The sequence below is a fragment of the Pinus tabuliformis genome, chromosome 9, assembly GCF_031772625.1.
Source record: "Pinus tabuliformis cultivar Carrire ecotype Pingquan chromosome 9, CPIR1, whole genome shotgun sequence".
In the NCBI taxonomy this organism is placed as follows: domain Eukaryota; kingdom Viridiplantae; phylum Streptophyta; class Pinopsida; order Pinales; family Pinaceae; genus Pinus; species Pinus tabuliformis.
Window position 1 is genome coordinate 1,354,297,490 of NC_142307.1, and position 24,803 is coordinate 1,354,322,292.

Genomic DNA, 24,803 nt, shown 5'->3' on the forward strand with positions numbered 1-24,803 from the left:
ATAGTAAAAATGCCTAAGCTCTAAAATAATATCTATATAGTAATTAAAATAATATGGTAAAGGTTGAGACAAATTAAATTGATATAATATGGTAAAAGTACAAACAAATTAGATGTAGATTTAAAATGAAGTCATACACATTTAAAATCATAAATTTGGCATTCAGTAATGTTTATTTCATAAATTTAGAATTGACACAATTTGCTATTATTATAATTTTAAAATTTTATTAATGAAAATTATTTTTTATTTATTTTATATAAGCTTCTTAGATACGAATAATTTTGATGAGATGTGAATAATTTTGATTAGATTCTTCTAGATTCAAAAAAAACTTTTTTTAATTACTAATAAATCAATAATATTACATTTTTATTTTAATTTAAAATATAATTTTTTATATTATATAATTATACACACACACACATATATATATATATATATGTATATATATATATATATATATATATAACTTTCTATTATTTTATATATCAAGTTGCTGTATACTTTTTTGCTTCTTTGTAGCATTTTCCATGATGTGAAGTCTAATCATCTTGCATCTCTTTCAATATTTACCTTTCAACCTTACCCTTTTCTTCAAGAAGTTTAAACAGAGTTAGCTTAAAGTTCAAACGGAGTCACCTTAATATTTTACAGGGCGATATTTACACACTTTCACAAACTGTCAATCATGTTGCCATTACGTCGTTTTCATCTCCGTTTTCTCCGATGACTCAACGCTGCCTCGCACGTCGGCATGGACGGTGAGCGCTAACATTTTTCTTCGCATTTTTTTTCAGGATGAAAAAAGCTAGATATTGTATTATATGAGAAATATAAACTTTTTACATCTGAAGATGACCCATAGCTCAGGATCAATATAGATAAAGCATGGAGGCATATTCTAGAAAACAAAAAGATTCTTGCCAGGACTGACAGTTCAAAGCTGATAACCCTCTATACAGAGAACATGGAACATAGAGGTCACAGATCATATTCGACCAACTGCAGAAAACCAAAAAACATGGACCCACATAGGAGAGGAATCTGCTGAAAATAGATCATGAAGCAACAACATAAGAACATAATGAGACAAGGAGAAGCCTGAGAGTCAAGCGTTCACAACTAGAAATCAGGGAGAGAAAATTCTTGGATAAAAAAGATTTCCCCTTCAGAAAAGACATGCAAAAACCAAAAACTTGGAGCTGATTGAAGACCCATTTTTGACAGAGAGTCAGCCTGAAAATCTTTATCCCTACAGATATGGTGAATTGAGCCTCTAGCCAAACATCCCCAGAAGAAATTGATCCTATCCATCCAGCCAACAAGGTGAGGCATTATGATGTAATTTTTTCCTGAGACAAAATCCACCATAATTTTTGAATCTCCAAATACTGTGACATTCTGAATATCAAGGAAGAGACAAAACTTTAGCAGACCAGCGAGAGCCATTGCCTCCGCTTTGCTGTTGGAGCCTTTCCCCCCATTCCAGTGGATGGAAAAATGTATATTTTCGTTTACCATAATGAAAATTCCACAGCCACAAGAGCCCTTCTATTCGGCTCCGTCGAAAAACACCCTTGGGAAAGATGAGAGTTCCTTTGATAAATCTGAATAGGCATCCTTTTTTTGCTTGAGAGGCTTCTGCGGAAGGGCTTCAAAGGTAGTGACAACATTAAAGAAGATTTCCAAGAAAGGAGATTTGTTGTCGTTGAAAATAGTATTGTTTCGCCACTTCCAAATGATCCATAGAGTAATAATAAAGATCCTTCTTCATGATTCCTTCTGCTCGCTGCACCAGAGTAATGCTTCGGAGCTTGCAGAGTGAGACTTATGCTGGATTCCATAAGAGATCTCCAAAGCCTGCCATAATTTTTGCGATTTTTTGCATTTAAAAAACAAGTGATCTTTATTTCCCCCTCAGACCTACAAATATAACATAGACCGGGCCCGTGCCATCCTCTCTTCATTAAATTTTCCCATGTTAAAATATTGTTATGGAAAGTTAGCCAGGCGAAAAAAATCATTTTTGAAGGGCAACCATCCTTCCAGAAAATACGGGGGAAGACAAGATTGCGGGTGGGCAGCTTTGAGCCAATTAAATCCTGATATACATCTTTTACTCGAACTATATTCATCCCTTTCGAAAGTTTCCAAATAAGATAATCAGAATCCGCTTGGCGAAAAAAACCACAGCTCCTAAGGCCCGACCTGATGCGTTCCCATTGAAGAGCGATCGTATGAGGCATTTCGAGAACTTCTACATCTTTCTACAGAGGGATGTGACTCTGCCAGCCAGCAATCAAACTGTCCCAAAAGAAAAGACCTCTTCTATGAAAGAATTTCAATAAAGATTCAGGCACATTTACCACCTCGGCGCCACTCGAAAACTGATCCTTTCCAATAAAGATCTTGCTGCCAGATTGAAAACACCAAATTAAGTTCTTCAAAAAATAATTTTCTAACTTGCGAAAGCTTAGCCAAATTGAAGAAACATATGAGGCGTCGATCTTTCCTTTTCTGAACCAGAATGATAAATCCTTCCTGCCTAAGTATTTATTCTAAATAGTTATGCTCCATGGACCTTCTCCATGAATCGCTCTCCACAGCGACTTGCATAAAAGAGCTTTCCCAAAAGTGCGCATATCAAGCAATCCCCAACCTCCCATACTCTTTGGCAACGAGATACTGGATAGCTTTGAGAGGTGGAATTTCCTTCTTTCCGCTTAACCACGCCAAATAAAATTAGCTGTTATTCTATTCATGCTTTTAATTATGCTCGCTGGAAGAAAATACAAATGCGCCCAATAAACCGCGAGTTTATTTAATACTGATTGCGCCAGGATCACTCCTCTCGCGAGTGAGAGGCATCTATACTCCCAAATTGAAATTCTCCTGTAGAATTTGTCCAGAATCCATTGCCAATTTGTCTTTGAGTAACCATTTGTTTTTATCTGAAAACCTAGATATTTAATACCACAACTGATGGATTGTGTTTTAATTCCAAAAAGATCAGCTAGCCATGCAACTCCATCCAGATTTATATCATTGTGATAAATTGTTGACTTCTCATTGTTAATTTGTAAACTCGTAGCCTTTTGAAAAAAAATTAGGATTTCATAGAAGCATATCCAGGTGAACCTGCAAAAGAGACCGAATAAAATGATATCATCAACAAATAAATTATGGGAGATTGAGCTGTTTCTGCAGATTTTCAGGGGTCGGCACATTTTTCCTCGACAGCCTTGTTGATATGCAGGCTAAGAGAGTTCATAGCCAGTATAAACAAAAGCAGTGAGAGGGGGCACCCTTGACGAAGACCCCTGGCCGCACGGAAAAAACAAGATGGAATCACGTTGATGATGACCGCATAGTCCACTGCTTCAACACAGGCCATGATCTAGTTGATCATATTAGATCTCAACCCAATCTTTGCGAGCAAACACCTGGTGAAGCCCCAATCCAGGCAGTCATATGCCTTACAGAGATCTATCTTGAGTATAACCGCCTCACATTTTTTAGAATGAATAGCATACAGACCTTCTTGAGTACTTGCAACTGCATCTAGAATATTTCTACCTTTTAGAAAACCGTGTTGTTGCTTTGTTAGAAACTCTAAAAACACTCCTTTGATTCTTTCTGCTATGATCTTCGATATAATCTTGAATGAGATATTACAAAGAGAGATCGGCCTATAATCCTTGAAGGATTCTGCATCTCCCTTTTTAGGAATGAGCGCTATATTAGTGGAGGAGATTTTTTGATTGATACTACCCACCATCCTTGAGCCTTCTACCATCCTTAAAAGATCGGATTTGATAAGATCGAAAAAGTGTATGAAAAATTCTATCGTCCAGCCATCTGGACCCGGGCTTTTGTCCCTTTTAAAAGATTTCATTGTTCCGAGCAGCTCCTCCTCTGAAACTGGCTGGAAGATTTTATCATTTAATTCATCATCGAACATTCGTGGAAACAGTTCAATTCCCCATAGAATATCCTGGATTTTACATTCTTCAGATCTTTTGTACTGATTTTTAAAAAAATCCACCGCCTCCTTTGTAATTTCCTATTGGGAATATAGAAAGCCCCCTTTTCCGTCACTGATTTTCCATATTGAATTCTTTTCTCTTCTGGAGTTGGCATAATTATGGAAAAATTTTGAATTTCTGTCTCCTTCCTTCATCCATATCGCTCTGCTCTTTAACCTCCAGAAAGCTTCTTCTTGTTCCAAAATCTTCATTTTTTTCTTTTGGAGATCCTTTATTCGACATCTCAATTCAAAAGATAAGGTATGAGAAGCCATGGATTCCGCGGCATTGTCTAGTTCCTTTTGAATTTCCCGGAGGTCTTTTTTGTTCGCTTGCCTTTTTTGGAACTGCCACTCTTTTACTACCTTACGAATTGTCTCCATTTTATCTCTGAAAGTCAAAGGAGGGAAATATTTCGGAGACGACATCTCATTCCAGGCTTTTATTATGATGTCATTAAACGCTGGCTCTTCTAAACAAGTTCTGTTGAATTTAAAAGAGTAACCCTTTCTGAACCCCTTTTCCCTCCATCCTAGGATAATCGGCCTATGGTCAGAAATGAAGACATTCTCAATTGATGAAAAAGGCATGCCCAGAATGTCAATTAGACTAGCATGAAGAATAAATCTGTCAATTCTCTTGGCAATATAAGCCTTCTCGACTCTTCCATTTTCCCATGTAGGATGCAATTTGGGAGGGAGAATGTCAACAAAATTTCTGCTTAGAAACTCATTTTTGATTCTATCAGCAATAGGATCCTGTTTTGTATTGATGCCCCAGATTTCGTCCATATTAAGGGTGATATTAAAGTCACTTGGAGACGCAGACGTGCCGAAGCCGAGGTGCATTCAATAAGCGGAGAGAAACATATCGGCCATAAAGAACCAAAACCATAAGCAATTAGAACTGAGGAGATAATCTCACTACTGCGTCTTGAGGACGGAGGGAGGAGGCAATATTTTCTAGGGACAGTAGACAGTCTGACTAGAAAATGAGAAAAGGAGCTAATATTCGGGATACCGAGCTATTTTAAGAACTGGGTAAAGACATGCAGAGCTAGCTCTGACAGATGTCCTCTGATGAGAAATACATGTTAAGTGGTCTCTAATGAAAACTATGGCATGTGGTGGCGATATTGGTATAATAAGCTCATGCATAGGAAAGCTTCTACGCACCTGTAGAAAGATTATAGGTCGTCAGACCACTATCTCCGACTCTGGTTGGCTGTCATTACCAGCAGCACCTCTGCTCGGCCGTCGCCTAAAAGGCGGGAGGGTGCAACACTAGGACTTCCTTGGAGGTCACCCATCCCAGTACTACTCTAGCCCAAGCACGCTTAACTGCGGAGTTCTGATGGGATCCGGTGCATTAACGTTGTTATGATCACACCCGTGAGAATTTTGCTCACACCCTTTTCTGTCGAATTGGTGGAATAAATTTTGTAGCAGATTTAGAGTTTTCTATAAGTTTATATTGGAAAATGGTAACAAAGTTTAGAGTTTTTTAATTATTAAGCATATATTTAATTAAAAAAAAATTGATGATCATTGTTTGGTAAAAAAATATGATTAAATTTATTGTGATCATTTGTATATTAGAGTAATATGTTTGAAACTGCATCTTTACGCGCAACTCACAAGGATTTCGGTGACCACGGGCTTTTCTGTAAAATTGGTTTTCCACACTATATATATATATATATATATATATATATATAGATGTATATGTATATGTATATGTATATGTATATGTATATGTATATGTATATGTATATGTATATCATTTATTTATTCACCTATAAGAGCTGAGCGGTGTTTGATGGTGGATTAAATTTTCCCTGACTAATGATTTTTCTATGTTGCTATTACAACGAGCTTGTTGTTTATCAACTTCATCAACTTTTTACTCAAACGCATCGATAGTACATTGAACTATTTTATAAATTCTAATTTCAATGTTTCATTTTAAGTTTAATATAGTTATGTTCACGGTGTTTGACTTGCCAACATGTCAGGGATCTCCCCGGTAAGAAGTCTCAGCAGTGGGTCATGCAGTATCGCCTTGATCACGGTTGCACGCAGAGGCAAGTAAGATGTCCCTGTTGGTAGCAAGGGTGTGACATATGTGGCAAGTCAAGGAAGGTGCATGAGCGGTTCTAATACACGGAGGGTGAGGTGAGTGCACCCCTTAGAAACCTGTGAAAGCATGAAGTTAAGAAGGGAACACATGAGAAAAGATGCATCACAACATGGAAGGAAAGTAAGCTAGCAATCCAAAGTGATAGTTAAACCAACAACACATTTCAATAAGATTCATACATACATATACACAAAATAGCTACACAAGCATGCGTAAGCAAACAGATACATATATAATTTAGAGTAAACAAGATAGCTGAAATACAATACGACATATGCATGAAATGTGTTGGCTCTGTTATATTAAGAAGTGAAAGTTCCAGTCATACAATACAACCATGACCAACCACTAGTTTCGACAGTGGAATGTTACAGTCACTGCTACCGGCTCCTCCAAAGAGATATAATAGCTCTGTACAGTGGAGAAGTCAAGGCTCGTTACAATACTCTTCAAGCTTTCTCTAAGATACTCCTATTGGAAGTTTGGTTGACCAAAAGCCTCTACAATGAGTTATGAGTTACTATATATAGCAAAGGGTGGGGTGACCCTTGACAATCCCCTTTGTGATTGTTCGCCTACCCTCATGACTCTTCAACTACTCTATGGTTGTTACATTCAACTATCGACACTTGAACTTCCACTTGACAAGATGTTACATACAATCTGCACATGTACCCATGTGAGACAAAATAGGCTTGAGCAAGACATGCAAGACATCACTAACACTCAAATAGTTGTAGTAAGACCAACTCTTTGATATCCTTATGATGATCAATGGTGGCGAACTAATGCCAAGCTTGGTTATCCGTGATGGTGTTTGTGCGCTCAATGGTGGCATCCTGCTGAAAGTGAACTCTTGCCTCCGTTGCATCTGGGTACACTGATATGGCTTCTCTGTCCAACTCATCTGATAACATGTGCATCATCGTCTTGAGTGCAGCTGGACCAACAACACACTAATGCATAGTGTTTATGATGATCTCCAAGTGTGTGCTGGTGACCATGCGCATCAACTTGTCAAAATACATGTTCAGCTCCAATTGGACTTGCTTCTTATCTTCGTCTCAGTGAGTGTGCCAAATGGGTGGGATCGCATGTATGCACACAATGACATACATGCTGTTGAATTCCCTTGCATGTGATCAACAACACTACTCACCTTGTCTGCTTCATGCCAATTGCTGGATGGGTCCATAACCTGTATGGGCGCAGTTTCATCATCTGTGTGTGTTACGCCTCCTGCTATGCCTTTTCCTGCTACAACTCCTTCTGTAGAAATTTCCCACTATAGATCAACAGATTATGAAATATACTAAAGCAAAATACAATATCTACTTCTACAACAAACTTTGTGGAAGCTTAATTGAATATGATCAATATCAATTAGAATACATATAACTGAGAATGAGAAATCAATCACACATGAACATAGAAGAATAACCCGAGGAAAGCCTCAGCCTAAAACCCCAATCTCTGTATTATCATACAAGTGGAACTATGTTCAAATTACAAAAAGAATCAGCTGACAAGCTATCCTGCTCTCTCTGCAATCCAATTGCTGCTCATAGACAGTCAAAGACTTCTCCAAACCTTCTCCTCTGCCCTCCAAGCCCCCTATTTCCTTGCACAATTTTCCCTGGGGTCCAGTGCTTCCACTTGTGTGAATTTCCACCTCACATTGCTCACTTGGCTTAGAAATAACTGCACAAACCTAAAGGAGATAATTCCTTTTGCATGGATGAGTTTCCTATATAGGAAAAATCCTCCAACTGATAGTACACTATCCCATCCTCTGATCTCAACTAGGTCTCTGTCTGAACTGACATGCATGAGTTATTTATGAGAGAATATTCAGTCATCTGAAGTGCAGCAGTTACATGCATGCATGCATTAACTAACTAAACTAACAATTAATTCCACAAACTATTGGAACTAATCTAACTGGACTTAACTCAGTTAACTGAGCTAACTAATTACAACTCAAAAGTACAACTCATCCTGATCTCCTTTAATCAAGGGATAACTTCCTCAATCAATGGAGAAACTGTTGCATGTCTCCACATAGACTTCGTGTTTTATTTTCTACAACTAATTAACTCAGGATGAATTAATTAATTATTAATCAAATAGCTACTTAGAACAAATTCGAATTTTACTTCTAAATTTTAGTTCAGGGACTATCCAAAATTGGAATCCATCCTGAAATGCTATTTATATCAATGTTATTTTTAGCATTTCTTGTTGCCATTTTCAACACTCCCTCTCAACAAGAAAGGCATTCAACTCGAACCTGATCCTGAACCTTTGGAATGTTCTGCATGCAACACTTCTCCCAAGTGTTATTGCTCCAACAACTCTAGAAACAAAAAAACTCCCAACTGACCTCTCTGTTGGGCTAGAAACATCCTCTAATGTTGAAGCTTCCTCTGTCGCTGACAAGTGCTCCCTCTGTGACCTCTGAGCCACTGCAACACTCCATGCATCACGCACTATTGCACACCTCTCTGTGCCATACCGCACTGGTGCAACACTCTTGTGCCTCTCGCATTGTTGCAGTCTGCTAGCTCTACACTGTCTTGGGATTCCTGCACTGTAGCTCTCTCTGCCGCTCCATCCACATCTGTCTCTACCCACTCAACCAATCCTGCTACTCCTCGTCAGGGCTCCCGTAGAAAGGTCTAATCAAAGAGGTTGGGTACCTTAATGATCCTGCCCCTATTCCAGCCTACTTGGGACTGTCACTCCACATCACCCCACCTCCTACCTGGAGGTATGGATGCATGTGATCCCTCTGCCCACTTGGCTCGAAATTTCCCCCTACTGGATGTCTCTGCATGAGTGGATGCCTCCACTCTGTCTCCTTTTGGCTTCCCCAGTTGTGGCTGCTCCACAACCTCCTAAAACTACTTCATCAATCATGGCTTCTCCACAATTGTATGAGACTTCTTCTAGCGCTGCATGTTGAGAGGTAATTTACTCTCCCTCTCAACCACCAAGTCTCCATCAGTTTCCTTACTCCTCAAGGCTTTGCATGCATCTTGAACCTCAAAAGCATACAGGTTCTTGACTTGTGAACTGATCTGCTTCACCTGTCTTATGGTGATGTGTCGAAGGAAAACCTTTCCCTTATTGAAGACTACATCATAGCCTTTGTCTCCCAGCATTGCGTTTGACACCAAATTTTTCCTCAATCCTGGTATATACTTGACATCGGTCAAGGTAATGCGAGCTCCATGCTCCCTATGAAAAACAACCGTGCCTACACCTGAGACAATATACTTTTCATCATTACCCATCGCTATGAGTATATGGAGATCTTTCTCCTCCAAGGTACTGAACAAACTCTTGTCGCCGGTCATGTGGAAAGAAGCTCCACTTTCAAGAAACCAACCACATCCCACCATGGATGAAACCATGCATGCGATGAGTGTGAAATCCAACTCGAACTATGAGGCCAATGCCTCACCGTCTGATCCTTCCTTGGATCCCTTCTTGGATTTCTTCAGTGGACAATTTGTAGCAAAATGGCCCACCTCATGACAATGAAAGCATCGCACTTTCAATTTGTCAAACTTCTTCCCGCCATAGGAAGAACTCGATTTGGGATGAGAATCCTTCTCCTTCCATTTCTTTTCCTTACTCGCTAAGGCACAGTTTTCTTCATCCTCCTTGGATGAAGAACCATCTCTGGTGCTTCTCCTTATCTCCTCCTGCATCAGATCCAACCAAAGTCGTTCCCAATCTGGCAGTTTCTCTCTTCCATTCACCGAGTCTTGGTAGCTATGCGAACTCCTAGGAAGACCGAGGAGAGCAAGACTCACCATGTCATCATCTGCTGTCGTGATCCCTACACTTGCAAGCTCATCCCTGCAGGTGGTGAGCTTGTTCAGATATGTAGAGATTGTGTCGCCCTTTTCACACTTGATTTTTCGAAGCTTGTCTTTCAGCGCCAGCTTCCTCTAATCGCTGCTGTTTTGATTTAGATCTTTCAATGTTTTCCACATTGAAAATGGTGTCTCCTTCCCATGGAGGCTCGAGACAATGTGGTCTCGAACTCCCTCCAGCAAGATTCTCCTCGCTCTAGCCACACATTTCTTCCATTCCGCCAATTTTGTAATATTAGCCACTGCTGGCTTGGGGACTTCTTGTGCAATGAAGTCCTTTAGACCGTTGTCCTCTAATACTGCTTCCATGTGATCCTTCCAAACTATATAATTCGAGCTACCAACAAAGGCATACTTGAGTCTTAAACCGTTGAACGCCATTGGGGAAATTTGAGATGTGATAAGAATTCGAATTCTATAATCAGGAACTTGAAACTTTGAACTTCTCCCTTCTTTGTATAATGTTCTTTGCTTTGATCACCTTTGCTCCGATACCATGTAGAAATTTCCCACTGTAAATCAACAGATTGTGCAATATACTAAAGCAAAATACAAGATCTACTTCTACAACAAACTTTGCAGAAGCTTAATCGAATATGAGCAAGCTCAATTAGAACACATATAATTGAGAATGAGAAATCAATCACACATGAACACAGAAGAATAACTCGGGGAAAGCCTCAGCCTAGAACCTCAATCTCTGTATTATCATACAAGTGGAAATATGTTCAGATTACAAAAGGAATCAGTTCACAAGCTATCCCGCTCTCTCTACAATCCAACTGCGGCTCATAGACAGTCAAAGGCTTCTCCAAACCTTCTCCTCTGCCCTCCAAGCCTCCTATTTCCTTGTGAAGTTTTTCCTAGGGTCCAGTGCTTCCACTTGTGTGAATTTCCATTTCACACTGCTCACTTGGCTTACAAATAACTGCACAAACCTGTAGGAGATAATTCCTTCTACATGGATGAGTTTCCTATATAGGGAAAATCTTCCAACTGATAGTACACTATCCCATCCTCTAATCTCAACTGGGTCTCTGTCTGAACTGATATGCATGAGTTATTTATGAGAGAATATTCAGTTATCTGAAGTGCAGCGGTTACATGCATGCATGCATTAACTAACTGAACTAACAATTAATTCCACAAACTGTTGGAACTAATCTAACTGGAATTAACTCAGTTAACTGAGCTAACTAATTACAACTCAAAAGTACAAATCATCTTGATCTTCTTTAATCAAGGGATAACTTACTCAATCAATGGAGAAACTGTTGCATGTCCCCACATAGACGTCATGTTTGATTTTCTACAACTAATTAACTCAAGATGAATTAATTAATTATTAATCAAACAGTTGCTAAGAACAAATTCAAATTTTACTTCTCAATTTTAGTTCAAGGACTAACTAAAATTGGAATCCATCCTGAAATGTTATTTATAGCAATGTTATTTTTAGCACTTCCATTTTTCATTCTTTGTTGCTATGTCCAACACTGGTACCCGAACTGCTATTTATAGCAATGCTAATTTTGGCATTTCTATTTTTAGCATATCTTGTTGCCATTTTCAACACCTTCTCTTGTCTGTGCAACTCCTGTTCTTCCTTAAGTTGCTACTTTAGCACATCCAACTCCTTCTCTATTTCTCTCTTTGCCTTCACGCAATCTACGTGTCACGTCATCACCTCATAGCCTCAATCTACCAAGCTTCTTTCATCATGAGTGTATCTACTTTGAACTTGCAGCTTTTCTCCGCCTCTATGTTTTCAACAATCTTCCTCTTGCATTCGTTGCATGTAAGTGTGCTACCTTCTGTTGTTGATGATGATGATTCTCGCTGTGATGTCGTTTCCATTCATATTGATATCCTTGTCCATGAACAACTTGATGTCTTCATAGATAGGAAAGTCCATAAACACTTGATCGACTGCATCTCCAGTTGTGCTTTGAATGGTGTCTTCGACTCTGCTCTCTTAGAAGCCATTATATATGTGCTGCTGAGAGGCATATGAACACCTGTGATACCTGGAGACATAGAAACACTCATGACAAGCAATCTATCAGTCAAAAACGAAAACAAACTAGAGGACTGACATGCAACATACCTTTGTGGCTGTCTGTGAAGATTGCGCAATTTTCACCGGGAGATTGGAGACTGATTGTCAAAACTGCGCAAGGCACGTTTCAGGATGTCGGGAGGCTGACTGACTGTTGGAACTATGTAATGCACAGTTCAACCTGGCCTGCTGAGGACTGAAACTGCACAATGCGCAATTTCAGTCAGCAGTGACATGCAACCAGCAAACTGCATTGCGTAGTTTTTGGGGCCAGCAGGACACTACCTCCAAGAATTGCACAATGCAAGCCTAGAGGTCAGTGCTGGGCCAGACTTGTGCAATTTCTAGGGGAAGGTAGAGCCTTCGCTTCGGGAAATTCGCAGTGCTAGCTGGGCAAGGCAAGGTCCGGGCCAAGGCAGCCTAGACCCACCGACGAGCGACTGAAAACATGAGAAGTCTGAATGCATGGTGATACTGAGTGTAAACAAGAGTGAATGATCATGCATGCAAATATTAAGTGCAGGATTTAGTAAATGAGAAAGCATGCATGTGTGTGAAGCGAGTCGCCGCAACAGTGACCGTCAGTGCAAAAACAATGTCATGCATGCGACAACAGTGAGATGCGAACAAAAATTGAAACAATGCTTCTACAAGCTAACATACATAAAAACAACAGCAAGCGCTCATTGAAATCAAGCAGACAACACTCACACAAGAAAAAACACAAAAAGCAATAGAATGCAGCGCAAGACACGCAAAGCGAACTTACTTCGAAACAATTAAGTTGAATGTGTCGACTACTCCTAGATGTGATGTGGGATGTCAGAGATGCAAGATCGATGCGAGGAATGAGCTCTGCAGCATCCGGTTCATAAGTTTTGATAAAATCAAGATTATGACATGCATGCCAAAAATATAGGAAAAACGACACTTTGGGGGAGGTTTCTGAAAATATCCTTGCATGTAATCTCCCGCTGCTAAAAATAGATCCAAATCTAGGGATGCCTTTGCATGTTTCCTTCTGAAAAACAGTCCATGCATGCAAATCAATTTTGCTCAATCCCGGAGGGAGCTAGTTGACCTGAAGGCACATGCATCGGTCTGCGAACCTAGGATGAAAATCTGCATTGTTCCTGGACTTAGCAAAGCTGGCTATCGTAAAGGGATTGCGTAATTTCTGGGCTGAGAAGCTGTCCTGGGTCCGATTATGCAATTTCCAAGCCCATCAGGTTGCCTAACTGATTTGCACAATTTCTTCTAGCTGCTGGGCTGGCTTTCCCAAAGGTATTGCGCAATTTCTGGGAGCAGCAGGTGACTACTGCCTAGAATTGCGAAATTTCTGGGTTGAGCAGCTGTCCTAGGATGAATTGCACAATTTTCTAGAGGAAGATTGTCAAAAAGAATCGCACAATTATGGAGCCCAGTTGGGTGTCTAGTTGGGTTTGCACAAATTTCTGAAGGGAAGGTTGGTTCCCCTCCAAAATTGCACAATTCCCAGAGGGAGATGCTCAACGAGCAACTGAAACTAAGTCTGGAAAGTAGCTTGTGAAGGAGGTGGAACAAACTTGTATACACAGGATGACAAGACTCTATGAAACAACTAAAGCCTATGTGCTTGACGATGCAAGACATGCTACTGAGTATGGTTGGTAGGGAGGCTCCAAAACGAAGCTAAGGAAAAATTTTCGAGGGTGCATGTAGCTGCTACAACAAGTTACTAATAACTAAACTTAATTTTTGTTTACTTACTACTCTTTATCATGAACTTTCTGTTGTGCATAACTACTCTTTCATTAGCTTTTCGACCTGCTTTGGCTATCTAAATTGAGCAAGAGAAACACGTTATGTCCTTTTATTCTCCATCTTGATTCCCCTTCCACAATAGACCTCTCTCGTTGCTACACCACCTCCTATTTTTACTGCCTCCCACCCCCACATTGATTAATATCATGCATTCCATAAGCCATGTTCTCATAGCACAATAGAGTGCCTTACTTTGAATTGTCCTGGTTGTTAGTAATAATCGAGGTTATGAATTAATTAGAAACTAAAACTAATTGGGTCTAGAATAATTTCAAGAAAGTCTACGTATAACATAAATAATTTATCTTTTTCCTGGTTTCTAGGAGTTGGTTTTCTATATTTTTTCATATATATTGTAATTAGTTTCGAGTGGTGAATACAATTCAATTTTGTTCTTTTTTCTATATGAGAGTAATGGTCTCTCAAGGCTTCTTAACTTATTCGGTATCATTTGGTATCGGAGTTGTTGAGAGATGCGTTGGTGAATCAAATGTTCTGCAGTTGAGATCATGGAGTGTTTGAAGCTGAAGTCAAGTGTGGAAGCTATGTTTGTGTGCAAGTTGAGTCAAACCATATGTGGAAAAGTGTAGTTTGTTGATAACTTTTTAGGCATAAGCTGAGTGTGTAAAGCCAAGTCTATGAAGTAGCATATGTAAAGAAGCTTGTGGGAAAATAGAGCATTGTGGTTGTTGTGGAGAGGAGTGAATTTTGTGGGAAAATAAAGAATTGTGGTTGTTGTGGAGAGGAGCATATGTAAAGGCGACATGTGGAGAATCTATAAAAGTGGAGCATATCGTTGAATTTCCCAACTTTTGGGTATGGTGCTTTAGGGGTTTAAATCGTTCTTGATATATATAGTGGATGAATTTTCACTTTCTCCAGTGCATGTAGATGCTACTCATGGCAAGCCTTGTAGCCCCTCAACACAACATCACTAGTCATGTGGCAAGTCAAAACCTAGCTCTACTAGTTCGGGTCCCTCTTGTGGCAAAGGTGGTGGTCTCAACATCCAAGTCAGTGGTCAAGGCGACCATGCCAATAGTTATTTTCAACAACACTCAGAGTTTCCAGCCTCTTCTAGCGAAACAACCTCCTCGGGGCTCCCTCTTCCAAACGAATCGGACTACTACCAATCATGCCATGTGATCCAAGAGGACCCCCTTGAGCATTAGCTAGCACTAATGATCTTTCAAGGTAGTGTTGTTACTGTCTTTCTCTATGTTTTGCATTGTTGGTATTTCAAGGTTGTGTTGTCCTACTAGTCATGATTTTGTACATTTTGTTGGAATGTAACTATAGGGAGATTCTTTGATTTCTCCTTCGTGATCAGAGACCTCCCCATATCTACCTTCATCTTTAGCTTTCCTACTCTAAAGTCCATGTTCATAGCTAGTCACTAGTGAGCTATAATGCTCTGTTGAATGTAATTTTTGTAACTCTACTGTAATAGAAAGTCCCTTTACTTACCAAAAAAATATTATTAATAATAATGAATATATATTATAATTATATGAAAGAGAAGAATAATTAGATAGGTTAACAATAATTTGTTCAATCAGTGATATTGTTATAATTAAATGCTATTATAAAGTATCTATTTTACTTTTATAATATTATTTTGAATGGTATTATTATATTATTAGGGTTAAGAAAGAGAGTTTTAATAAGAATGTATTAAGAAGATCCATTAATTAATAACCATTTAAAATTATAAGAAAAAAATGGAAGTTATAGTTATATAAAAAAGGGAAAAAAATTTATATTAATTTTTGAAGACTCATAAATAATGAGATATGATTAGGATGTTAATATAGAATAATTGTAGAATTTAAAGCATTTAAAATTATAATATTGTTATATTAGATTCCAAAAAAGTTATGAGATTGTCATTAGATTCTAACAAAAAAAAATGAAACGGGGGGAAACCCGAGGATTTAATTTAAGTAGTTAGAATTGTTGTGAATAGAGGAGAAATAATGGATAACAATTCCAAGGGTGACTTAATTTGAAGGCATCTTATCAATTGAAAACATTGAAAATTATAATATTGTCATATTAGATTCCAAAAAAGTTATGAGATTCTCATTAGATTTTGGAAAAAAAATTAAACAAGAGGGAAATCCAGGGCTTTAACTTACGTAGTTAGAATTGTTGTGAATAGAGGAGAAATAATGGATAACAATTCCAAGGGTGACTTAATTTGAAGGCATCTTCTCAATTGAAATTGTTGGGGTGTTTTTCGATTTTGAGAACTTCCCTGATGATGCAATTAGGGTGTAAGAGGGAGGAGGAGAAAATTTTGAGGTAGTGTTCAACAATGGTTGATTTGAATATTATATTATGTTTGGTGTTTGTTATATGCTCTTTTAGACAATATTTAAATGATGTTCTTGTTTGGCCAATGTAGGAATTCTCAAAGGAATGCATAATTTGATAAACCCACCAAACATTGGATTAGAGTGTTCTTTATCAAACCTGAATAATTGTTTAAGTGTAGTATGAGGTTTAAAGAGAGCCTTAATGTTATTTTTTGCAAGGGTTTTTGAGATGTGATAAGTGATTTCTTAGATGTATGGAAGAGTGAATTTAGTAGTGGTGGTGGATAAGGGTTTGGAAGTTTTGGGGTTGAAAACAAATCAGAAGAATTTTTTTTGAGATAACAACATCAAGTTGTCGTGAGATAACAACATCAAGGAAGGAAAGCAAGTTAGATTGTTGAATTTCCATGGTGAACTGGATTTGAGGGGAGACGTTATTTAGGTGGGCTAAAAAGGAGTTAACAATATTGAGCTCATGAGGCCAACCATAAAGGTATCATCAACAAACATAAACCAACATTTGGGTTTTACATGGGAACTATTGAGGGCTTTGGATTCAAAGTGTTCCATATAAATGTTGGAAATTATAGGGGATAAGGAAAAACCCATGGCAATGCCTTCAATTTGTTCATAACATGTCCTTTTATTGGAAAAGAATGTGGAGGAAAGGTAGAGGTCAATGAGGTTTATAGTCTCATGGTTGACCAACTCGTAGATGAGTCTAATGGCTTCAAGAAGAGGGATTTTATTAAAAATAGGCACAACATCAAAACTAACCATAATGTCATGTTTATCAAGATGGAGAAAACTAGTTTTTTTTTAATAAAGGAGTCTTTGATAAAGGAGTGGTGAAGCTAATAAACGGCCTTAAGTTTAACGACTAAAAATTGGGAAAGGACATAGGTAGGTAAACCAATGTCGCTAAAAATGAGTCTAAGGGTAATATTTTTTTAATAAATCTTAGGTTTGCCATAAATTCTAGTAGTGCGGGTGCTTTGGCAAGGAGTTGGTTTTGAATGGTTGGGGGAAGTGAAGAGGATTTATTAGTGTTGAAAAATTGATGGGCCGATTGGTGAGGGTGTTGAGAGGATTTTTAGTAAGGGGCTTGCAGGAGGAAGAGGAGAGGAGGTTGAGCATCTTAGCATCGTAGTCGGAAGAATCACATTTCCTTTCCTTGCTTTTTTTCAACTGTGGTTCATAGACACTAAGTGGCCATTACATCCACGGGTAATAATCCAGGCAAATCAACCCAAAGAGATCTACCCGCTGACCTAATTTGTTGGGCCTAACCCTAAGGGCGTTGAGGAGATTTGACCCTGTGACCTCTCAATTGGCAAGGTACTTAACAACATGAACTCAACCAACGAAGCTATCCCTTGGGGCTTATTTCATTTGTTTTCTTTTAAAATGATGATGTCCAGGATTTTGTTTGGGTTTCGAATAGTAAGGAGTTCTTCTTTTGTAATATTAGGTTTGGGAAGCTTGGAATTGCAAAGTAATTTTCCTACATCTGCGAATTTCTTGGGCTTCATGTAAGGGGAGGTGAGAATTAATGGGTTCAATGGAACATAGGATGTCATCACACAATTGCATAGTTAAAGCCTTTATCAAGAAGGATAAGAGTTGAGGGTGCAAGCTCCAAGGACGAAAGATTGATCATGGTATGGGGGTACGATGTGTTTATCTCCTTGAGGGTGGGGTTGGTTGGGGTGGGTTTAGAATTAGAGAAGGGGGATGAATTGAAGATTATTTCAAGGTTGAAAGCATGTTTACTCCTTGAGGGTGGGGCTGATTGGGGTGGGTTTAGAATTAGACAAGGGGGATGAATTGAAGGTTATTTCAAGGTTGAAAGCATGTTTAAGAGTAGGGAAGAAAACAAATAAGGTGGTAGGGTGAGGTATGATTGTTATCCTATCCACCCAGATTTAAATCCTCGGGAGTGATATATTTAGCTTAGAAATGGAATGACTTTGAGCCTAAAAAATAACTCTTAAGTGAGTATATCATGCGTTGACTTGGTACTAACAACCTTACTCTTACCTTCAAACTGAGAGAGAGGAAAACTGATTTCTTTCCAAAAAAAGAATAAATGAATTTATTATGTTTAAATTATTTTCATGTTATATTATATTACTTAAATTTTTAATTATGAATATAAAATATAACCACCAAAATTGAATAGGAGAGAGTTATGAAGTTATACCGATTTTAAATCATAAATTTGATATTCATTGATGTTTATTTCATAAATTTAAAATTGACATTGTTATTATTATAATTTTAAATTTTTAGTAATAAAAATCTTTATATATAATTAAAGGTGATGTGATGTGAATAATTTTGATTAGATTCTTTCATATTCATCACAAGGATCTTTTCTGAATCAATAATATTATATTTTTATTTTAATTAAAAAATATATATTTTTATATATTTTTTAATTTTATATCATTTTATATATCAAGTTGCTACATTTCCTTTATATATTTTTATATATTTTTTAATTTTATATCATTTTATATATCAAGTTGCTACATTTCCTTTCCCAGAATCCTATTTTGCTTCTTTACAGCATTTTGCTTTGCTTCTTTACAGCATTTTCCTTGATGCGAAGTCTAATAACTGAATGGATTTTCAAAGTTAAAACCACAATTTTTCACACCCGCGAGAATTTTGGTCACACCCTTTTCTGCGCAATTAATTTTCGAATCGGTGGATTAAATTTTGTAGCAGATTTATGATGGGAAAAGAATATCAAATTTTAGAGCTTTTTAATTTTATTAAGAATACATTTAATATTTAATTCAAAATATTTTTGATGATCATTGTTTAATAAAAAATTATGATTAAATTTATTGCATTTTATAAAAGAAAATTTGTTATTATTTGTATATTACATTAATATGTTTGAAAGTACAACTTTACACGCCACCCGCGTGGATTTTGTTGACTCCAGGCTTATTCGTTTTCCATATTTTATATATATTCTCACCTATAACAGCGGATCGGAGTTTGTCGGTGGATTAAATTTTGCAGACGTGACTTTATGATTTTTCTTCGTTCTGTTATTACGACGAGCTTGTTCTTTATCTACAGTGTTATTCTATTAAATTGCCCGCTCTAGATTTTCTTCAAATTACATGTGAATTTATTGCTTCATTTGCTTCATCTTATGAAACACCTTGGGGCCTCATCACTTACTTTTTAATATCTTATGAAATAATAAATTTATGTAAGATCATAATGAATAGTTTATATGATGTTAAAATATTAACAGATTAAATTTCAAAAAAAGCAGGTTGACTAAAACATCATATTAACATAATTTAGTTTTTATATAATATATACCTAAATGTGTTATATTTATGTATAACATTGTTGTTGTAAACACTTATGAAAATAAACATTAGATAGATAACAAGGCATTTCATTAAACAAATGTACATATAACACAGTTTTTTAAGTAACCGTTGGGTTCAATTTTCAATGTTTTTTATGTTTTTGTTTTTGTTTTTGTTTTTTTAATTCTTTATGATTATTAGTGTCTATTTGAAATTTTTTATCTTTTTCTCAGATAAATACTCCAAATTTACCTAATCCAAGAGGGTTGCATTCCCATTCCTGTCATGTAAATTAATAACAAAAGGATTAATTCTTAAAAATTCTTCAACCACTTCAATGCTCTTTCCCTAATAACCCTATATAGTGTAGCCTATCTTTTGTTATTTTTTCAAAAAGAAATCGTTGAATTATTATTTAATAACACTTTAATGATTTCAATATGTGCAATTTTATTAATAAAATGCAAGTCAATTTTGCTATTACTTTTTGGTAATCTTTATCAATTTTTTTATAAAAAATTATTAACAATGTTTAAATGACCTTGAATAGTAACTGAATTGAGTAGAATGATAAAATATTCATTATATTAAAAGTATTGTAAAAATGCATAATCTCCAAAATAATATCCCTATAATGATTATACTAATAGAGCATAGTAACAAAACATTTATTATACTAAAAGTACAATAGAAATACATAACTCCAAAAATAATATCCATAAATAAGTAATTTGTTAGCAATCTCCTTGCAAATTCATTATTATATTCTTTAAGTAATTTGTTAGCAATCTCCTTGCAAATTCATTATTATATTCTTTTGCTTTGTCAATTTCAAAGCATTCAAAATAAAATAAAATTGTTAAATAAACATCTTATTCAGGGGACACTAATTTTGGATTGAAAACATTTTTTGGATAATTGTTATTAATATTTTTAATAAAATGATTAAAAATGATAATAACCATTTCTCAATTATTCTTAATTATTTTCCAATATAGATAAAATAATTTATTTGATATTTTATTATTATTAAAATATGATGACATTGATGACCTCTTATTGTATATATATCTATAACAAGAATCTAATTACCAAATATCATTATTATTGTTTATAAAAATAAACAATAATTGATATATACATTAATATATAAATATTGAGAGTGACTAAATATATATCATCAAAATATATTATTATTCATAAAAAATGATATAAATGCAAATCAATAGAGATTCATTAAAAACTAGATACCAAATATCATCATTGTTTATAAAAAAAATAATTACAATATGCATTAATATATATACATCTAGATGAATAGTGAGAGTGACTAAATGCACATCACCAAAATATATTACTATTCATAGAAAATGATATAAATGCAATAAATTCATCTTCTAATGTTTTGGAATTGAGGAGTTGCCCAGTTGGAATGGGTGATGTGTTTTGACAGAAGAGTGTTGTAGTGCTTAACAAACACATATCGAAGGTTGGGGACAATTCCACTCAATGCGCGTGCATGTGACATCAAAATTCCACGCTGGCCCTACAGATAAGCAAGTCGTCGTGGTTATTTTCCATTGGCTCGCGCCCAGCCAGTGAAACCTTCTACGCTCTTGTTTATTACTCGTTTTCCGTGAACATTCCGCGCGTGAAAAGCGAGGCAAAGACCTGCTCACATTTATTTGATTTTAAGGGCTGCACCAAGGTTTTTCGGGGCGTCCGGACCCCAGATTGGTTTCAGGGAAATCCCTTAAGAGTTGACCGAACCGGAACCGGGGAGGATTCTTGCTCACTGATTGTGATCATGGTTTTTTGTCTCTTGTGAGTCAGTGCGGGGGAGGCGGGCGAAGATCATATGAATATGCGAAGGCCAGGAATGAGGGAAACCGATAGAGGATGCCAGAGAAATCTTCACTGTACGCCATGTCCTCCACGACTGTGAGCAGCGATCCCCTGGTGAAATCAGTAGCCGGGGGCAAAGAGGTCGTGACCAGCGAATCTCTCATGAAATTATCAGCGGGGAGCAAAGGATCGAACCCTGTTGCTGTGGTAGCCATTAAAGGAGTTGCAGGCAGCTCCAAGGCGGAGGAATGGAACGACGACATGCTTCAAACCGGAGACGTGCTGGAGGAACTCCGGATCGGGACCGGCGTCACTCTTTCCGCGCCTTTCAAGAATGGCAAGAGCGGCCTGCAGAAGGAGCTGCATAAGTTTTATCGTAAGCACGAAACACTGGTCCAGGTTCGAGTCCGGCGGGGCCGCGGCCTCACGGCCAAGCTGCAGGCCTGCATCACGCCTGACGATGGTGCTCCCAAGAAGCAGCAGTACACGCTCAGAGCACTCAGTGACCCTAATTATGTCGTCGCTTTGGTCGATTCCACACTGGAAGACTGCCTCGCCCTTCAAGGTCTGTGCCCACAAACCCTAGAGTAACAACCCTTATTATCCTCCAATACAAACCCTAGGGTAACGACCCTAATTATTCTTCAAAATTTCATATCATTTGATCTTTAAAATAAAATTCATATCATTTGATGCTTCTTTTTGGAACTGTACTAGAATCGAGAGATTCCAGGGTCAAATCTGCTCTGAGCCATGCGCAGCTTAAGGATGGGTACGTGGCGTATGCTTGGGAGGAGAAGATGCACAAATCGTCCGGCGGTTTCTTCTCTCTGCTTGTCATTCCCCACGCTCCAGACCGCGATATTGAACAGTATAATGATTTGGAGGATACCATGGACAGGACCTACACTTGGCTCACTGCTAGTCAGGCCTCCGGGGTGCCCATTGTTCTCCTCAATATTCAAACCGAGCCTTTGCTTACCAAGGTAAGGTACCTCAACGCGAAATTGAATCAATACCTAGATTTTCTCCATTCTGCGTTATACTCACTGCAACCTTTAATATATTTACAGATATCTGACGAAAGGGCGGCCACTGCGCTGAACGCAGGGTCCCTTTCCGACCTCTCAAGCATAGCGAACGCAAGCCTTTACGGCTTGGAAGATTACCACGGCATCGACATGGGTGTTGTCAGAGCAATCCGTCTCTGGTACTCTCCCGCGGCCGGAGAGATTCCGATTCAACTCAAACTCAAGGAAGGAGACACCAGACTCGGCTTCGCCATCAGCCGAACGGACGAGGTTGGAGCTGCATTTCTCTTTTCCATTCGATTAATAATCTTTTCTTTCTTGAAGCTTCTTTTCTTCCTTCCTTTTCTTTAAAGAATTGAGGCTTCCTTCGGTTTCTTTAAAGAATTGAGGATTCTGTGACTGGAATTAACTTGTATTCCATCTTTGATTATGATGGATTCGAGGCTTCTGTGATTAGAATCAATTTGTAATTCATCTTTAATTATGATGGATCGAGGCTTCTGTGATTAGAATTAATTTGTAGTTCATCTTTGATTTTGATTATGATGAATCGGAAAGATAAATTATTCTTCCATCTTCCTAATCCCCGCCTATATTATTTGATATATTCAGGGTTTCTTCTACATTTCTTCTGTCATGGACGACCCGGGTTCGAGCTCCGCGGCGTCTAGAGCCGGAGTGACCGATCTTTACAGACACGCACGCGATGCCGGCAAGCTCCTGGTAATTTCCAGAATCTCCAACGAGAAGATCGTCCCTTGGATGGTCTCGTCCGCAGGCGCCATTCGGTGCTTCGACTCCATTTCCCTAAGCCAGAAGCTCTCGCTGCACCGCCACGCGCTCCGTCCGGTTCTGATCCATTTCATGCTCTGGGATGACAACCCCCTTCTGAAAATTCCCACACAGACAGCCGAGCACCTTTACCGGTTCCTGTCAACATCGAAAGCATTACCCTGACGGAGTTGCCTTCGATTACTACTGGTGATGATGACTCTGAAGGTGCAAGACTTGTTAGCAGAGATACAGCAGGGGAATTCTCATTCCGGAATCTGTCATCCACGTCATCCAGGAACTGGGTCTGAGTCCGATCACTCTTCGACATACCTTCGGTTAATTCAGAGCTCGTGTCTTTACAGTTGACAGTTACACAGAGTAACTCAACAAACGCTGTCGGTGGCATCCATGATCATGAACAGTGGGTCCGGTTTTCCTTAACACGCGACTGTGTATTATTGGCCAGACGACCACTTAGTTATCTATTTCTAGTGGCTTTGTTGCGTAGTCCTCTTCGTGGATGCCTCTTCCTCTGTACAAATCTCTTTCTGCCCACGTGATATAAGTATCGATGTTCTCCCCAACACAAGACTCTGACAGACGGGCATTTTATGGACTCTGTATTCAATGTATCACGGCCGTCGCCTCTTTCCAATTGAAAATAAATCTTTATATATCTCGCTATTATTGGCCATGACAGCTGCCATTTTTCAACAGCATATGTATAAATATCAGAAACCCAAAAACATGCGTAACCATTACATACGAGCTGACGATCAGGGACGTGCAATATTTACGATTATTTTTCTTGAAATATGATGTCCTCAAATTGTTCACCATTTATTCTCTTACCTCCACAGATTGATATACTATAAATTAAAATTATATATATAAATATTTTTAAATATAAATTTATAAGGTTTATCATGATAATTATAAATTTCTTTCCGTTGGTTAATGTGTGTGAGTTGTAAAATTAATTTGTAATTTATAAAATTTTTGAGGAATTTAGACTTCTGTGATCCATAATATTGTAAGATAATCTTCGGCAAAATCACATAGCGAATCTTTTGTCGACGAGTTTCGAACCAACCAGTGTGGTTCATCGTCAGGACAAGATGAAGAACCAATCTAGGTTAGCGTGAATAAATAGAGTGTGCAGAGATCCCAACGGCTACATTTCTAACGGCTAATTTGACCAAGATACCTTGGTCAAACTACTAAAAATTTTTATTTTATTTTTTTTATTAAAAAAATATTAAAAAAATATTATTAAATTATTCAATTAATATTTCTCTAAAAAGCTAAAAATAGGTAAATATTTGGTAAATTTTAAAATAATTAGGTAAATCATTAGGTGTATTATTCTTATTATGTACATATTTAATTAAGATGGGGTCATTAATTCATGGTCTTTGGTAAGTAAGATCTATATCATATTTAATATTTTTAGTTAGATTGGTCCATTAAATCAATCAGTTATATAAGTAAATAATAATCTAAATATTCTTAGAGAATTAGCTATATTAGGTGAAAATTATAACTACTATTATGGTAAATCATAATTACCTAGTAATAATT

The 24,803-nt window shown here is 37.5% G+C and overlaps 1 protein-coding gene and 1 pseudogene across 1 annotated transcript; one reads left to right on the top strand and one right to left on the bottom strand.

Annotated features, from left to right (window-relative positions):
• Positions 1-5,300: 5,300 nt before the first annotated feature.
• Positions 5,301-5,419, bottom strand: LOC149153526 (5S ribosomal RNA; annotated as a pseudogene).
• Positions 5,420-21,216: 15,797 nt separating this feature from the next.
• On the top strand, positions 21,217-23,634 carry LOC149153527 (uncharacterized). The gene is made up of 4 exons (XM_089438746.1): positions 21,217-21,982; positions 22,135-22,403; positions 22,491-22,718; positions 23,061-23,634. The coding sequence occupies exons 1-4, from the start codon at positions 21,472-21,474 to the stop codon at positions 23,403-23,405; spliced, it is 1,353 nt and encodes a 450-aa protein (XP_089294872.1). The 5' UTR covers positions 21,217-21,471; the 3' UTR covers positions 23,406-23,634.
• The last annotated feature ends 1,169 nt before the right edge of the window (positions 23,635-24,803 follow it).

Bases quoted from the DNA above. Each gene is read 5' to 3' on its own strand.
- LOC149153527 (XM_089438746.1), top strand. From the start codon at position 21,472: ATGCCAGAGAAATCTTCACTGTACGCCATGTCCTCCACGACTGTGAGC. The intron at 21,983-22,134 runs GTCTGTGCCCAC...GAACTGTACTAG, and splicing joins AGACTGCCTCGCCCTTCAAG to AATCGAGAGATTCCAGGGTC. The intron at 22,719-23,060 runs GTTGGAGCTGCA...TGATATATTCAG, and splicing joins CCATCAGCCGAACGGACGAG to GGTTTCTTCTACATTTCTTC.